This window comes from Ochotona curzoniae, unplaced genomic scaffold (genome assembly GCF_017591425.1).
Source record: "Ochotona curzoniae isolate NIBS_2020 unplaced genomic scaffold, NIBS_Ocur_1.0 scaffold_4701, whole genome shotgun sequence".
NCBI lineage: Eukaryota > Metazoa > Chordata > Mammalia > Lagomorpha > Ochotonidae > Ochotona > Ochotona curzoniae.
This window is the reverse complement of record NW_024467122.1, coordinates 30,151,351-30,168,736: the sequence shown is the minus strand read 5'-3', so window position 1 is coordinate 30,168,736 and position 17,386 is coordinate 30,151,351. Positions and strand designations below refer to the sequence as shown.

General features: G+C 40.1%; 1 protein-coding gene across 6 annotated transcripts in view; it reads right to left on the bottom strand.

Moving 5' to 3' along the window:
* The window catches only part of RALGAPA1 (Ral GTPase activating protein catalytic subunit alpha 1), a 195,868-nt gene that overhangs the window by 160,128 nt on the left and 18,354 nt on the right, over positions 1 to 17,386 (bottom strand). For all 6 annotated transcript variants that reach the window (XM_040968824.1, XM_040968825.1, XM_040968826.1 and 3 more), the window contains exons 2-4: positions 9,521 to 9,631; positions 8,737 to 8,786; positions 4,324 to 4,381 (exon numbers count right to left, since the gene is read on the bottom strand). In XM_040968824.1, coding sequence (XP_040824758.1) covers positions 4,324 to 4,381; positions 8,737 to 8,786; positions 9,521 to 9,631 — 219 coding nt within the window. The remainder of the gene's footprint in view (positions 1 to 4,323; positions 4,382 to 8,736; positions 8,787 to 9,520; positions 9,632 to 17,386) is intronic.

Here is a 17,386-nt window from a genome sequence, read left to right as displayed (position 1 = left end):
ATTAGAAAAATTCACATCATTTTTTTTTAATTTCCAAGTGTCAGAGTTCTCGGTCAGACTTGAACATACTTTTAAACAAGTCCTTGGCAACCTCTAAACTGCTCTTGGTGACCTTGATATCTCTCTGGCCATTCTTGAGACTAGAGAGGCATATAAAAAAGTCACCTTCAACACATGGTTCAAAATAATTAAGTACAATTCACTTTACTAACAAAATATAAGCCCCAAGTGGCATTTAACAAGACAATTTCTTGTGCAGCTCTTATTTTATATGAAGAATACAATTGAACTTAATACTTTTCCACTAACACAAATAAAATCCACTACAGAAAATCTTCATTTGGGTAACATTTATATTTTTATTTACTATCCACCAATCTATTATCTCCTAAGAAATATTTCCAGAGTACTGTACACTGGTTCTTTTTCAAGTTCATTATATTTTTCTAACTTATGTAACATTTGGAATGCACAGCAAAACACTGAAAATAAAATCCAAACATTCAGAGGTGCTAGTCTGAACAAATCTAAACTGTTAACATGTTGTACAATTTAGAATTTTCCTTTATTTACATTATTTCTGTGTTCTTCCTTTTATCACAGAAGAATCTATTATCCGTATTTTGGTATTAATCATTTCAAAAACATTTTATTTGAGTATTCTATATATTTGCAAATATATCTTAAGGTACATAAGTGGTTTACATTTTTAAAACTTGACACAGAGGCAGATATTTGGCCCAGCAGTTGAGACATCACTTGGGAGTCCTACATCACATACTACTTTTTCCTCGCTCCAGTTTCGTGCTAATGTGCATCCTGGAAAGCAGCAGGAGATTGGTCAAGGAACTGTGTCTCTGTCCCCAACATGGGAACCCTGGATGGAGTGCCTGGTTCCCAGTGTCAGCTCTGACCACAGCCACCACAGGCATCTGAGAGGGAACATGAGGATGGGCGCTCACGCTCTCTTTGTCTTACTGTTTGTCAAATAAAGTACGCCTTACATAAATGGTGTCACATAAATTATTTACAAACTGCTTTTCATATTTAACTTTAGTGTCTGAAATTTATACTGATTTAACTCCAGCTGATTCACTAAAATGGCTCTATGTTATTCCACAGTATGAATATGTAACAATTTATGTCTCTTCCTTACACTGAACTTTTTTTCTTTTTTAAATTTACTCAATTATTTCAAAAAGTTTGAGAAAAAGACAGAAACAGAGACCTTTCATCAACTAACTCACTCCCCCAGATAGCTGCAAGAACTACAGCTGAACAAGACTGAAGCCAGGAGCCTCGGATTCCATGCAGGTCTCCCACATGGGTGGCAGGGCCCCGAGTACTCAGGCCTTCTTCAGCTGCTTTCTCAGACACACTATCCGGGACCATGGCTGGCATAAAGCAGCAGGACGTAAGCCAATGCTCATATGGGATAACGGCATCACAGGTGTGAAAGAACCCACTGTGCTGCAACATCAGACACTATTTTTTTAAAAAGCAACTACAGGGCCAGCACAGTGGTATAGCACACTAACCCTTCCTTAGGAGTGCCAGTGTCCCATATGGGCACTGTTTCAAGTCCCAGCTGTTCCACTCTGCTTATGGTCTGTAAAAGCAGCAGAGGATAGCAAAAGTCCTTGGGTCCCTGATTCCATGTGAAAGTTCCAGAAGAAGATCCAGGCTTCACACTGATCCAGCCCTGGCTGTTACAACCATCTGGGGAGTGAATATTGGATAGATGCACAATCTCTCTATCTCTCCTTCTTTCCGTTGTTCTGTCTTTCAAACAGAATTTTTGTAAGGTACATACAGTAACTATAAAAGGATTTTTAAAAAAAACCTACTAGAGTGATTCATTTTCCTTAATACACAGAACAAAGATGAAAGGATAGATCCTAATGATTGTTCTCTTTAACAAAAATTACCACATATTCCTTTTCTCAAACTAGTTATTTTAAAAATAGCATCACCTTTTCCAAAAAATAAAATAAAACCTTTTTTTAAAATGTGCCCAGCATAATAGCCTAGCAGTTAAAGTCCTCACCTTGCATGCCTGGGATCCCATACAGGTGCCAGTTCTAATCCCAGCAGCCCTGCTTCCCATCCAGCTCCCTGCTTGCGGCCTGGGAAAGCAGTCGAGGACAGCCCAAAGCCTTGGGACCCTGCACCCGGGTGGGAGACCTAGAAGAACTCTTGGCTCCTGGCTTCAGATGGGCTCAACTCAACTCTGGCCACTGTGGTCACTTGGGGAGTAAAGCAGCAGACAGATCTTCCTCTCTGTCTTTCCTCCTCTCTGTATATCTGGCTTTCCAATAAAAACAAAATATTTTCTTTTTTTCTTTTAAGATTTATTTATTTTTTATTGCAGTCTAGCTCTGACCATTGTAGCCACTAAGGGAGTGAATCAGAGAGGATGGAAGATCTCTCTGTCCCTCCCTCTTTCTCTCTGAACTCTTTCAATTTTCCTTAAAAATTATTTTCTACGACAATTGGGCAGCCTCAAGTCCTCTGGAGATAAAAGGCCACATTCCTCAGGAGACACAATAGATATCTGAAATTTAGATGTCTCAATAATTTCTTCAAAAGATTTTCTATCTGCTGGTTCACGACTCAAGTGGCCACAATGGTCAGGGCTGGGCCAAGCCACAAGCAGGAGCCAGGAGCTTCATCTGGCTCTCTGACAAGGGTGGCAGCAGCCTAAGCTCAAGTGCCATCTTCCGCCGCTTTCTCATGCCACCAGCAGGGAGCTGGATTGGCAGTGGAGCAGCCGTGACCTGATCGGTAGACATACAGGAGGCCAGTGTCACAGGCAGTGGTACTGCTGGCCACACCACATTCCAGTCCCAAGGACAATGTATTGTTATGAAATACAAAACAGAATTTCACTCCTCCGTTCAGCATCTAATTTATGTGCTCATTAGCAATTTATAAACACTCTGGTGTAACACAAACTCAAACATTTTGCCTATTTTAAACACCGACTTATTTTCCAACTACATGACATTCTAAGAATGCTTTGAATATTAAGGGGAACATTACTTTTAGTCTACCCTCACATAAAAAAATAATCCTGGGGGGCTTGTGTTGTGGCATAGCACGTTAAATCAGCTTGCCGCTTCAGAGGGCCAGTCTGAATCCCACCTGCTCTGTTTCTGATCCAGATCTGCATTAACACCTCACAGGGCGACTCGGACACAAGGATGTGAGCCTCTGCCACCCACATGGGAGACCCCAGTGAGGCGCTGGGCTCCTGCCTCTGACCTGGACCAGCCCTAATCATTACAGCCATTGGGGAATGAGCCAGCAGATGGAAAAATCTCTTTCCCTTTGTTTGGGATTCTAAAAGGCTTTATTATTCAGGATTTTGTCTTTTGCAGCCATCAAATCAGTATCATTCCTATCTGCACAGAATTTCTTTTGTTAGTAGAACTGCTAACTGTAGTAGCCTATATGGTTTCAAAGGCTCAGAGATTTCATTTGCTAAAACTGATTAGAAATGCGGGGAGTAAATAAATCTGTAATTACCTAAGAGAAACAAAATCACTTATAGGAATGAGCATAAGGTCTGTGATAAAGGGGCATGCAAATCACTCTAAATCAACACTGACATCATGGACCACTGAACCGAAGCCAGCAAGCACTTACCTGCAGACTGCATCTGAACGGGGATAAACACATGTGACAAAGAGAGCTCACCAGCCCGCAGCGATGCGATGCTGTGACTTGCAGAACTAGACCCCAAGCCAGCTTGCATTTTGGTTTAGTTCCTGATAACACAGAGTCTGTGGCCTCCTGCCTACATGCCCTCCAACAGTAATCTGCAGCAGGCTTTTGGTTTTGGTTTTGTGTGTGTTTGTTCCTTTCAACCTTGTTTCATCAGCCAAGAGGCCTTGTTTGGGTTCTTCCAGCAGGAAGCTTAAGGATACCCCCATCTCTCCAAGCTTTTCTTTTTTTTTTTTTTTTGGATGGACTAAGAGCACACTGCTTACTATCCAATGAGAAGGCCTTTGCTGCTGTTCTTCACACTCAGTATTTCTTTTCCACTTCCGATGCTGGCCTTGATCTTTTTTTCATAGTTTTATAATCATCACTGCTAACAGATTCAGAGTAAAAAAGGAAAGAGAGCTAAACAACTTACAACACCATCTTGACCAGAATCACTTCATCTATATTTTAGATATTTCCAGAAAATCTGTTCCTAAATTTTTTACTTTTACTAAAGCATAATCCATGCATAAACCTCAACTACCAATCCATTAAAGAGCATTTTCATACATTATCGCTTATTTCAAATGTCAAATACATATTTAAATTACTTACCAATACTATGAAACTGCCATCGTTGATGAATTCTTTCTGGAAGAAGTTGTAATATTTTCTAAAAATCAACACAAATAAAACAAGACATGAATGAAAAGTAATGAGTCCACATCTTAAGAAATATGAACAGCTTAAGAAAGCTCGTAAGCCCTTAATAGTTTCATAAAAGATAGTGTCAACAATACAAAATAGTCTGTGAGCTTACCTGATGGTATTGGCACACTGACGAATATTTAAAAATCTGGGCCCAGCCTGGTATTTTAGGGGCTAAAATCCTCACTTTGCATGTACCAGGATCCCATATGGACGCCAGTTCTAATCCCGGCAGCCCCGCTTCCCATCCAGCTCCCCTGCTTGTGGCCTGGGAATCAGTCAAGAGCAGCCCAAAGCCTTGGGATCCTGCATCCACGTGGGAGACCTGGGAAGGCTTCTGGCATCTGACTTCAGATCAGCTTAGCACCAGCTGTTGCAGTCACTTAGGGAGTGAATGAATCAATGGACAGAAAAGCTTCCTCTGTCTTTCCTCCTCTCTGTATATCTGACTTTGCAATCAAAATAAATAAATCTTTTTAAAAATATATATTTGGGGCCAGCGGCGTGGCCTAGCATAGTGGCTAAAGTCCTCGCCTTGAATGCCGGGATCCCATATGGGCACCGGTTCTAATCCCGGTAGCTCCACTTTCCATCTAGCTCCCTGCTTGTGGCCTGGGAAAGCAATTGAGGATGGCCCAAAGCCTTGGGACCCTGCACCCGTGTGGGATACCCAGAAGAAGTTCCTGGATCCTGGCTTCAGATTGGCATAGCGTCGGCCATTGCACTCACTTGGGGATTGAATCATCGGACAGGGGATTGAATCATCGGACAGAAGATCTTCTTCTCCGTCTGTCCTCCTCTCTGTATATCTGACTTTCCAATAAATAAATAAATCTTTAAAATATATATATACATATATATATATTTTTTTTTTTTTAAATCTGGGACCAGGCGTGATAAACTAGTGGTTAAATCCTCACCTTTACATGCACTAGGATCCCATTTGAGTGCCGGTTCATATTCCAGCTGCTCTACTTCCCATCTAGCTCCCTGCTTGTGGCCTGGGAAAACAGGAGAGGATGGCCCAGGGGCTTGGGACCCTGCACCCACATGGGAGACCTGGAGGAAGTTCCTGGCTCCTAGCTTCGGATCAGCACAGTTCTAGCCGTTGCAGCCGCTTAAGGAGTGAACCAGTGAACAGAAGATCTTTCTCTCCTTCTCCTTCTCCTTGTACATCTATCTGCCTCTCCAATAAAAAGTGAAATACATCTTAAAAATGAAATTTCAAAATCTTGTCCCCAAAAGCACCAATTCTGATAAAATTTGGGAGAAGCAAATTAATAAAATTTAGAATTTATAATAACAGAATTTAAGCATATTTCTTATTAGTACATACTTATCCTTATTTCCCTCAAAACACTTATTTAATGATAATAGAATTTCTTCATTTTAAATATCACTCAAGAGTTTTTAAATATCACTTTAAATATCAATTTTTAAATATCATTCATCAGTTTTCAATTCCTTCAGATATTACTGGTGATTTTTTTCTGACAGATTCTATTGTTTTGCTAAAACTAGGATAGACATTTTGATTTCATAAAAATTTCATCAAATATTTCCACATAGTTAGATCACATAAATCCAAGAGATTCCAGATGTTATTATAGACTTACCTGTGAAACTAAACTTCAAAATTTAGGAGCCCTAGTATGTAAACAGCTACTTTACCACTCAGCTATTCTCCCAGTTCTCATTCACTTACTGAAAGACAGCTGTGTTTATCATTACATCTGGTCTTATCACAATTATTTAGCTATTAACTTAATGCTCAAAGGAGCCAAACATTAAGCACACTTCATACAATTCCATCTCAGTAATTCTCGCAATCATTCCAAACAGAAGTTTACTAATCACATCCAATAAATGAGGAATGGATTCACTGGTGTGCTCCCATTAGAAAGCCACAACCTGGGGCCAGTGTTGCAGTGCAGTGAGTTAAGCTGCTGTCTGTGAGGCCAGGATCCCATAGAAGAGGACTGATTTAAGGCTTGGCTGCTCAGCTTCCAATCCAGCCCTCTGCTAACGTGCCTGGAAGGACGACCCGTGTGTGTGGGTCCTTGTCAGCCATGTGGAGTCCTAGATGGACATCTAGGCTCCTGGCTCAGGCCTGGACCAATGTTCTCCATCGTGGTCTCTTAAAGAATCAACAAGAGATTCAAAATTTCTTTCTCTTTCTCTCCCTCCACTCTTCCCTGTCACTCTTTCAAATAAATAAATCTTAAAAATAAAAAATGTAAAGCTTAGACACTGGAAAAGTAGATTCCAATCTCAATATGCCCACTTTCCAAATCTGTACCTTCATGCTATTATGATTCAAGAGCAATATGCATGTTTTATACATCTTCCCTTTGATCTGATCTTCAGTCTACTCCACAGAGGGAAATGAGGAAGAAATAATAATGTTCTTACAGATAAACACAGGTCTCACAGAAGATGCCTAGCCTTCTTCATCTCTGCCCTCCCTCCACATCCCCCACAGCCAGCCAACAATCGTATACTTATATTTATTTAAGTGTGGAAAGAGATGAAATGATAAAGAAATAGAAAAGGCAAGCCTGTAAACTACCCAAGGCATTCCCAACTTACAACTATTAAATTATATATATCAGCTTTATCCCATTATATCTTCCTTACGTGGTTAAAAAACGAACAAGAAATTATCTGCCCTTTATACAAAAATCAATCTTGTCCCCTATTAACAGTAATCATGTTTTTTATTCCAGAAAGAGGAAATCACTATGAATTCTTCATCAGTTTCTAAAGGCAGAAATGATACATAAATCTAAATATATTGATACAAAGATTACATAATTTTTGTGTTCTACTAAAGTTTTTCAAAAGATACAGGCATAACCTCACAATTTTTCCAAGAAAATCTAGTAATCCATTTAAAACAGATTTGACTTAAATGAATATAAAAACAATTGATATTTACATATCACATTTAATGAAATAGCCGTTATTTTTAATAGGAGGACACTGAAGAGCTTCTTGTGACAGATCCATCATGTGTTTCCTGAATGTAATGCAGGCATGGCTGATCACCTGAGTGAAGAACTTTCCAGGAGTCATCACCCTGCCTTCTCCATAAATGCCTTCATGCTTTCTCAAAATACCAATATTTCAATACTGCCTTTACCAACAGGTCATCCAAGCACTCAGGAGGGATGAGTAAATAAAAGCAAATTCTTCAGAAATCCTAATAAAAATGAACTGCAGAATAACCCCAGTGACTAGAGTCTATAAACGTAAAAACAGTATTTTTAATCATGACTAAATTGACAGTTGAGATATTAACTGAATCGATCAAACATTTCTGGGCTAAGTCAAAATACTTAAAACCTAAAACTAGAAATTATCTTCAATAAGTAGCAGTTAGAATACTCATTCTTTAAAAACCGATTCTCACTCTTTCACAAGGTCTAGTCTAGACTTTCTGAATGTCTCTAAATTCTCTGTAAATACAAAATACATCTATGACCATTTATTCAGAAAGAATAAGGAGCAAGGAGTTATTTTTGTAAACGGGGATTTAGGACAATAACTTAAGTCAATCCCGGGGATGCCCACACCCCCCAGCAGCGCATCTGCTTCCAGCTCAGGTTCCCACTGATGTGTGTCCTGTTACGCAGCAGGTGGCTCACATCCTCAGGCCCTGGACACTAATATGGGAGACAGACTGAGTTCTGGGGTTGTCTCCACCTGATCCAGCCCTGGCTGTTGAGGACACACGGGGAGTTTATCAGAGGATGCAAAATTTATTCGTATCTCTACCTTTCAAATAAAAATGAAAATAAATTTTAAAACTTAAAACCAGTAGGGAAATGAGAGGGTATTTTATAATTCGGCTAAAAATAAAACACAAATTTAGCATAGATTCAAATTTGGTTCCTATACCCTCTCAAGCTACGTTTCCTTCTATTTATAAAGTTTCCCCCACTCAACCCAAAGTAAAACAACAATGATTAAAACATTTAAAACTATTGCATAGCAGAAAAGTAGTTAAAGCAGAAGTGATATATCCTCAACATACAGAACTGTTTTTTATGCTAACTGCCTACAACTTAAACTGCTCATACTTGCAAGCATATTACTATGCTACTTTTGTAGAGCCAAATGTATGAAACACAATTCTATCTGTATTTAAAAATATGTATAATTCATTTAAAAAAATATAGAATACAGGTTCAAAAATGATTTAGTTGTTTTAAAGGTCAGCAAATTCACTGTTCATTATATACTTTAAAATTCACTATATTTCTCTGTATACTCAAACAACTATTTTTGAAAGACAAAAACGAGACTCACAGTACTTACCTCAAAAATGAAAAGTATAGCATCCAATTCTTCCCTTTGAGACTTGTGACCTAAAATATTTCAAACATGTTTTGTCACTGTTAATGATCATTTAATAAGTTTGAAATATCTTAAACACTGAAATTTCCTAGCAATCTTTTAAAAATGTTTAAAACCATGTTCTAGTCATTGCAGAGTCCTTTCCTTTTCCCTTTCTGAGTAAGTACAATCAGGTTTCAACACATTTGTGTCTAAAATTAAATCATAATACATTGTGAACTATAAATGAGTTCTACAAATGAAAACATCAGAGTGAGTGCTCAAATCTGACACAGGCCCTTAAGTCAAAAGAAAGCAGGCTGAGAATACAAAACTGATCCCCAAGAAAGGAAACCTTTCAATCCTTGGCACAAAGTAAAAAAACAGTAATGCTAACCCATCAATTGTCTTTCAAATACATGTCTCCACACTTGAAACAGTGACATGGATATCAAAAAGTTATCTGACAATGACAGCTGCTTGGCACAGTGGCTAAGTAGCCGTCACTTTTCGGGATATCCTACATCAGAGTATCTGGTTTGAATCCCATGTCTTCACTTCCGCTCTAGCTTCCTGCCCCAAGCACACACGTCAGAGACCTGGACTGCGTCCCAGGTTTCTGACTTATGCCTGGCCTAGCCCTTCCCTTTCAAACATGAAAATCAATATATAAAAAACTTTAAAAGGCTGACAAAAATGCATTCATATTAAAATTTAATGTCCCTGAGTCTCGTTAAGTTAAAGATAACAATTGGGAACATCTTACCTTTCTGTTTAAGACTAGCTTCAATGGTCACAAAATTTTCAAAGAACACATAGTATATATGTGAAAAATGTTGGTCAAAAAACTGCTTAAGATCAATAGATTCTGCATTCTCTGTAAAATAACAAAAAGTTTTTAGATTATTATTCACATAAATGTTAAATCCTGTTTAGCAAACATTCATAGTACAAAGTTTCATTCAAGTTATCAAGTTAAAAAAACTATTCTTAAAACTCAATTCTATTAAATATTTCAAATATGCATTCATGCATCTGTATTTATTCTTTACAGATTACAGCTTTGAAATAACTAGTCAGGAGATAGTCTTGTTTCTAGCAAGAGAACAAAGTCTCAAAGAGATTATTCACAATCATTAGCCATACCAATAACAGCATTAAAACCTATTTTCCTAACATATTCCCAAAACAGTTTAAAATCAGTGTTTCTAAGAATAAAAATTTATGATGCCTGACACACATTTATTCTGTTATAGCTGTGAATCAACAATTTTAAGTAGGTATGTAAGAATTACAAAGCTCTAACACTGACAGTCCTGCTCTAAAGAAATTGTCAGTACAGTACAGGGCATGCAAACCTAACATCTGGTCACATGTGCAGTAGGCAGAACCAAGCTTTAGGTGCTAAGAGACAAGCACATGGTAGATTCATAACAAAATAATCTTCAAGTCTCGAAGGTGAGAAATAAAGAAAACCTTCAGAGGATATAATATTTGCAAAGACTTTACTGGGCAGGAAGAACACAGGACCTGAAGCTGAGGGTTGAATGACAAGGGCATTCTAGGCATAAACAAACGTGGAATGAGGAAATCATAAGGCACAAGAATTTGCAGAAATCATTGAGAACATTCTAAGAATAATAAAATTTCAAGAAGTTTGAGACACATTGTAAAACATCATGAAAGAAAATTAAGCTATTTGATTGTTTTAAAGCAAAAAGCCTATGCAAATGTATATGTATGTATTAGCAGATGCCCTTAGTAAACGTGACTGGTTCTCTTGTTAGCTGGCTTGTTTGCCAGAAAAGTTAGAACACCTGCACTTACATTCTTTCTACTATTCTACTTGGTTCACAAAAAGCACATCACTTACACTAATAATAATAATAAATGTAAAAAGCAACAGAAAACAAATATTTCCGAATCTAAATGTTAGATAAATAACTGTAAATAAACCCAAGTTAAAGGTAAACATATTACAATACTCTAAAGCTCAATGGAAGATTTCAAAATAAAGAAAAATACTAATAGTATAGATAGCCCTTTCAACTTCATGCAGTTCCCTATGACCATTTGTAACTATTAAGTGACATCTCACCAACAGTGTTTTCCTAGACTATTTCTCTTGCTGAATCTTCCCAAAAGGAAAAGATGAATGTTTCGCCTCATAATTTCCTGGAATTGTCAATGTTATGGTTTGAATACATATTCTTCCAAACTCAGGCATTTGATTCCCAAAGTCTTACATTAATGGCCCCAGGTTGTTACAAACTTGAATGTAGTCCTGGCATTTATAGGTGGGATCTTCACAAAGCAATCAGTTTGGGTTAGATTGCAAGGCTACGGCACCGGTGACTGAGTCCCACAAGAAACCACAAAGATGACAGACAGTTTTGTATAGCTCTGGTCTCTTGCCATTTCTTGTTCTGTGCCATTATCAAGGGCAGATGTTTGGGAAAGTACCACACTGCTTGAAATGTCTACATCCCACACTTAAATGCCTGGCTTTTACTGCAGGCTCCGGACCTGGTCTCAGTCCCAGTCTCCCAGGGCAGTCCGCACCCTGGGAGGCAACAGCAGATAATTCCAGTAGTTGGGCCCCTGCTACAACTCAGGAGACACAGACTAGCTGCTCAGCCAGAGCTGTCCTGGGCACTGGAAAAGTGAGCCAGCTAAGAAGAGCTTGCTTGCTTTTTCTTTAAGCTCTCATTTTTGTCTCTTTCAAATGTCATTTCAAATTAAACAAACGAAAAATATGTTTAAAAAGTCATCCTCACCATGAATGGGAGCCCGCTGAATCTGGGCCAGTGAATCGCTAGCTCCATGATCTAAAACAAGCCCCTCTGCTTTACAAGGCAGCCTGCCTCAGGGAGTTCTGCAGCCATGAAGAAGTCACCACAGAAGATAATAATATGGGAACAATGGTCAACACACTGTCCTGTATCACTTGACCATTTGTGCCCTAATCAACTACGAAAAGATTATCAAAATAAAATAATTTTAAAGAAAAAGTCATTACAACAGTTTGTTTCTCCTTTATGGAAATAATGTTTCAAATGCTTTTTTCCTGAGCATGTCTAATTCTTCAGAAGAGAAAAGGTGTGACCCTCAGCACCCCCAGACCTAGTACAGGGCTGAGTATGCAGTATGTACTCAAATGACTTCATATAAAGTGTTTTAATTTTGTTCATTTTATACCTTGCATATGTTTACCTTGGGAATGACTACAAAGCACACTAACACGGCTACTGGAATTGTGAAATTAGATCAAGATTCCACGCCTGACTGTGTACTTGCCACAGAGAAGACAAAATTGTAACGGGCCACAAAGTAGATGGCTCCACACTTTATTAAGAAAAAATTCCTATAATCCTCACAGCAATATAATATCCCTATTTTACTGAGGAAGTAACGTAGGCATAGCAAGTCTAAGTAGCCTAGATGCTAAGCAGCAAGAGTGAGGATTTAAAAACCAGGCATCCGTATCCAGGATCCACGCTCACAACATATGATACTCAGCTTCCAGGCGTTTAGGAGAACATTATACATTTATCTAAGGCAACGTCAAAGGACCACCTCTGTGCCCTGGCATGGTCTGACGGCAAGGAGCAGTGCACCTTCTTTCTCCCCACACTTCCTCCCCGCCCTACCCACCCCTGCCGCAGACACAGGATGGAAGATGAAAAAATTTGCCTCACCCACCTTCCCCCACCACCAGACCCTCTCCAATCTAACAGGAGACCCACATGGATCTGCAACCTCTCACATTTGTAATAAATATTACAAAAATTTTAAAAATTTTAAATAAATTGTATGCTAGCATTTTCTTTAGACTATCAAATATGAACATGAGGGAAAAGGAAATGTGTTATATTTTTCCAACAGAGTAACTCAAACAACTAGGAAATCAGAATAACACACTGCTGTAACTATCTGAATTTCCTGAAATCAATGCTTCTAGCACAACTAAAGTCGCTTGAGAAAAAAAAAATATAACAAAGCAAAACAAAAACTAAAATACAAAAGCAAACATAAATCAAGGCTTTGTGGCACAGGAGCCAAGCTATTCTCTGTTCATTTCCTTCCCACACGGCAAAGTAGCAAGGCCTGGAAACAACACACCTACTGAAGTGAATTTGAAAAATAAATACTGGATCAAAAAAGCTAATTTGTTTTTCACTTTTTATCTATTCGCAATAAACTTGTTAGCAAATATAAACTCTCAAAGTATTTTGGATCACCAATTCAGATTTCACAGGGTTTAGGAAGAAACACAGAAAATGGATAAAATATGGGCAGACTCATTTAAAAACAACTCTCTGAGCTCCCACTGTGATGTAACAGGTTAGGCCGCTACCTGCACTGCTCCATTTCCAATCCAACACCCTCCTAACACACCTGCGAAGGCTGTGCAAAACGGCCCAAGTGCTTAGGCCCCTGCACCCATGGGTGACACCCACACAAAGCTGCTGGCTACTGACTTAGGCCTGGTCTAGGCTCAGCTCTTGTGGCCATTTGGGAAGTGAACCAGTGGATAGATGAAGACCCCTTCCCCTCTCTCCCTGTAACTCCTCTGGGGATGCCTTTGAGACTTCTGGCCAACAAGTCCAAATTTTGTCAAATGAACTAGCATATATAATGGATGTGCATTAAGAACCACAAGTGTGCCTAACTTCACTCATAACCTTTAATGAGGTTGAACTGATGGTGCTTTAGTGTTTTGTTTTGTTTTTTAAGATTTATTTATTTTTATTGGAAAGTCAGATTTACAGAGAGAAGGAGAGAGACAAAGATCTTCTGTTCCCTAGCTCACTCCCCAAGTGGCTGCAATGTCTGAAGCTAAGTCAATCTGAAGCCAGGAGACGGGAACTTCCTCTAGGTCTTCTATGCAGGTGCAGGGTCCCAAGGCTTTGGGCCGTCCTCTCCTGCTTTCCCAGGCCACAAGCAGGGAGCTGGAAGGAAACTGAAGCAGCTGGAACATAAACCAGCACCCTTACGGGATCCCGGCACATGCAAAGCCAAGGACTTTAGCCACTAGGCTACCATGCCAGGTCCAATAAAAAGTTTCAAGTGTTCTAAAGTTCTCCCTGTTCTCTTAAATATTTCTGCTGTGGGCCAGTGCTGTGGTATGGTAGATAAACCATCTCAACCTGCAGTGCTAGTATCCCAAATGATACCTCTCTCTGTCTCGGTCTCTGTTTCTCTCTCTACCTCTCTGTAAATCTAACTTTTTCAAATAAGTCAGTCAATCTTTAGAGAAAATATTTGGGCGTGGCATGATGCCTCAATGGCTAAATCCTCACCTTGCAAGTCCTGGGATTCTATATGGGTATCAGATCGTGTCCCACTTGCTCCACTTCCCATCCAGCTCCCTGCCCATCATCTAGGAAAGCAGCGGAGGATGGTCCAAAGCCTTGGAATCCTGCACCCACACAGGAGACCTGCAGGCTCCCAGTTCCTGGCTCCTATCCATCTCAGCTCTGGCCTTTGCAGCCATTTGGGGAATAACCAATGAAAGGAAGATCTTTCTCTCTGTGCCTTTCCTCCTCTCTGTAAATCTGATCTGCCTTTCCAATAAAAACATTTATCTTTTTAAAGATATTTTATGTAAAATATCTGTAAATAAACTTTTCTTTTCAGAAACAGATTTTTAAAAATTTATTTTATTTGAAAGAATTACATAGGTTGAGAGGGAGACAGAGATCTTCCATATGCTGGTCTACTCCCCAAATGGCTGCCACAGGTGTTTTCCAGGTTTCCCACATGAGTGCAGTGCCCAAGGACTTGAGTCTGCCATCCTTCCTTTCCCATCCAAGGACATCAGCAGGGAGCTCAAGCAAAAGTAGAGAAGCCAGGATAGGAATGAGTACCCACATGGGATGCTGGCACAACATACAGAGAATTAGCTTTCCAAGCCAGTACATGGTGAGGGAGGGGCTCCTTCAAAAAACTATTTTAAACTATCATTTTTTTAAAGGAACCAAGGAAGCATTTGATTACAGATTCAGTCTGAAGCTTCTGAGATCTAAACAATGACTCAGGTCAGGCTGTGGGACATAGCAGGTTGGGACCTCCTGTCACACTTGTGTCCTGTAGGAGCACTGGTTCAGTCTAGGCTACTCTGCTCCTGATCCAGCTTCCTGTCAAAGCACCTGAAGCACAGCAGAAGATGGCCAAATCCTGATCCAACTCCCTGATAACAGTTTAAGAAAGGCAAGTGTTTGGACTCCTACCCTCTACTCACTCACCTCCCCTTCCCCTGCTCCTCATATGAGAGACCTGAATGAAGCTTCTGGCTCTGGCTTGGTCCGGCCATGGCCACTGCAGATATCTAGGTTATGAACAAGCAAATGGAAGAATGGGGGGGGGGGGGGGGAGGGTGTCCCTCTCTAACTCAAATGGATTAAAAAAAAAAAAAGAAAAGAAAAAACTTGCCACCAGCTACTAGTAATTGTTCAGGCTGCCCTGTACCTAGACAAGTGTTACACTACTGGGAGAAAAGCAGCCAACAGCTGGCTGCCACTCTGGGCCTAGTTAATGTCAGCTCCATGTTAACTATACTAATGTAACAGCATCGTTGTCTTTTTTTTTTTTTTTTTTTTTAAGAACTGTGGGGAAGGTAACAGGTGATTGGGGATAGACTTAAATGGCGGCCACTAAAGGCTTGTTTGACATATACAAAATGATTTCTTGGGGGTTCCTTCCACTGATGAAACCACTGCTTCCAGAGGTAATTCAGACAGCTGAGATGGGGTGGATCAGAAGAAATCTGGAGGGTCTCGCTGGGTCAAGCCAGAGCAACTGCCCATGTGCAAGAGAGCCAGGTTTGGGGTAGACCAAGCCAGGCTAACTCCCAGTATCCACTGGTGCTCATGAAAGCTGTTTGGGTGCAGGTCTGGAAGAGTTTTTCAAGGTTGCTCCAACTAGGCTGCAGCACCAGCCAGTACATGTGAGAACCAGGGCTGGTAGCGTGACTGACCAGCCAGCTGCACCCACTGGCACACAGGAAAGTAAGTGTGAGGATCTCCCAAGTGAGGTTCTTTAAAAGGCTGCCCAACTAGACCACTGCATTTAATCCGTGATCTCAGGGAAAATCATTTAGCTATGTGGTCCAACAGCAGAGCAAAACTTGCAGGACTGGATCAGCTCAGTGGCTGGCCCTCGGGAGAGCATATTCAGATGACCTCAAAATTCAAGATAGCCAGTTCATTTAAGGTAATAGAAGACTGAATATCTTATCAAAAAATGGAAAGGACAGTTTGAATGACACTTCAGGCCAAGCTCGACAACAAGCATCCAGGTCGGTGAGCGCACTGAAAACAAGGACAGCCAATAGGCCTTAGCAAGGATTGTTCACCTTTGGTGTAACAAAGCTCAACAACCAAGACCACCCAGGTAATACCCTCAGGGAGAAAACTGAATCACTGATGTCACCCCTCTCAACTGTCACCCACTCCATCCCAACCGGAGGCCCACAACAGGTCTGCAATCCTCTCCCTTTTGTAATATTAAAATAAAATTTAAAAAACTTTAAAACATGCACAGATTTACTTCTTAGCTTATTTTTTAAAAATTAATCAAGCAGCAATGAATACAATCAGGTAGGTCTTAAGTATAAAATACTCCACATTTTATTATATGCTACTTCCCAGGACAATATGACTATGATAACAGAGTTCAGGACTGAACTGGAACACTGAATGTTGAAGAAAAAAAAAATCAAGACTATAATGCCAGTAAAACAATGTCCTATTGAAAAATCATCATGCTTAAATCAAGAAGATGAGTGGTAAACACTTCTTTCTCTTTTTCCTTTTTCCATCCCTATCACAAGCTCCTCTTTCTTTAGACCAACCACTAAGCACTGGTGCTCGGCAGAAGTACGACCTCCCTCCTTCATCCAACATAACTTTAACTATGTCTATATTAATACCTCAAGCCCAGTGCCATCAGTCCATGCTGTTCATTAAGATGCAGGCAACCACCTATCCAATTCTTCACAAGTATCTCAACCTCAATTTTCTATAGAAATAAACCCAGTCGGGCCCGGCGCAATGGCACAGTGGTTAAGGTCCTCGCCTTGCACACCCGGGATCCCATATAGGTGCCGGTTCTAATCCCAGCAGCTCCACGTCCCATCCAGCTCCCTGCTTGTGGCTTGGGAAAGCAGCTGAGGACGGCCCAAAACCTTGGGACCCTGCACCTGTGTGGGAGAACTGAAAGAACCTCCTGGCTCTCAGCTTTGGATTGGTTCAGCTCCAGCCGTTGCAGCCGCTTGGGGAGTGAATCATTGGAAGGAAGATCTTCCTCTCTGTCTCTCCTCCTCTCTGTATATCTGACTTCCCAATAAATAAATCTTTAAAAATAAATTAATAAAAAAAATGGACCCAGTCTTCTCTAATCTTCCCAATCTTCTCCACCCTACATTCTCTTGTTTAGTGGTGTCACCTATCTTTTAACCCAGGGATTCATTTCAGAACTCAATTTCCTTCTTGCATAATCCTCCTCCACTCCAACACTAACTCAACAAATCAATGAAACATTCTTCCCAGGTGCTTTTCCAGTATCTCATGATCTCTTACCTGAAATATGTAAGTAGACCCTTGCCTATTCTCTCTTACGACACTTTCGT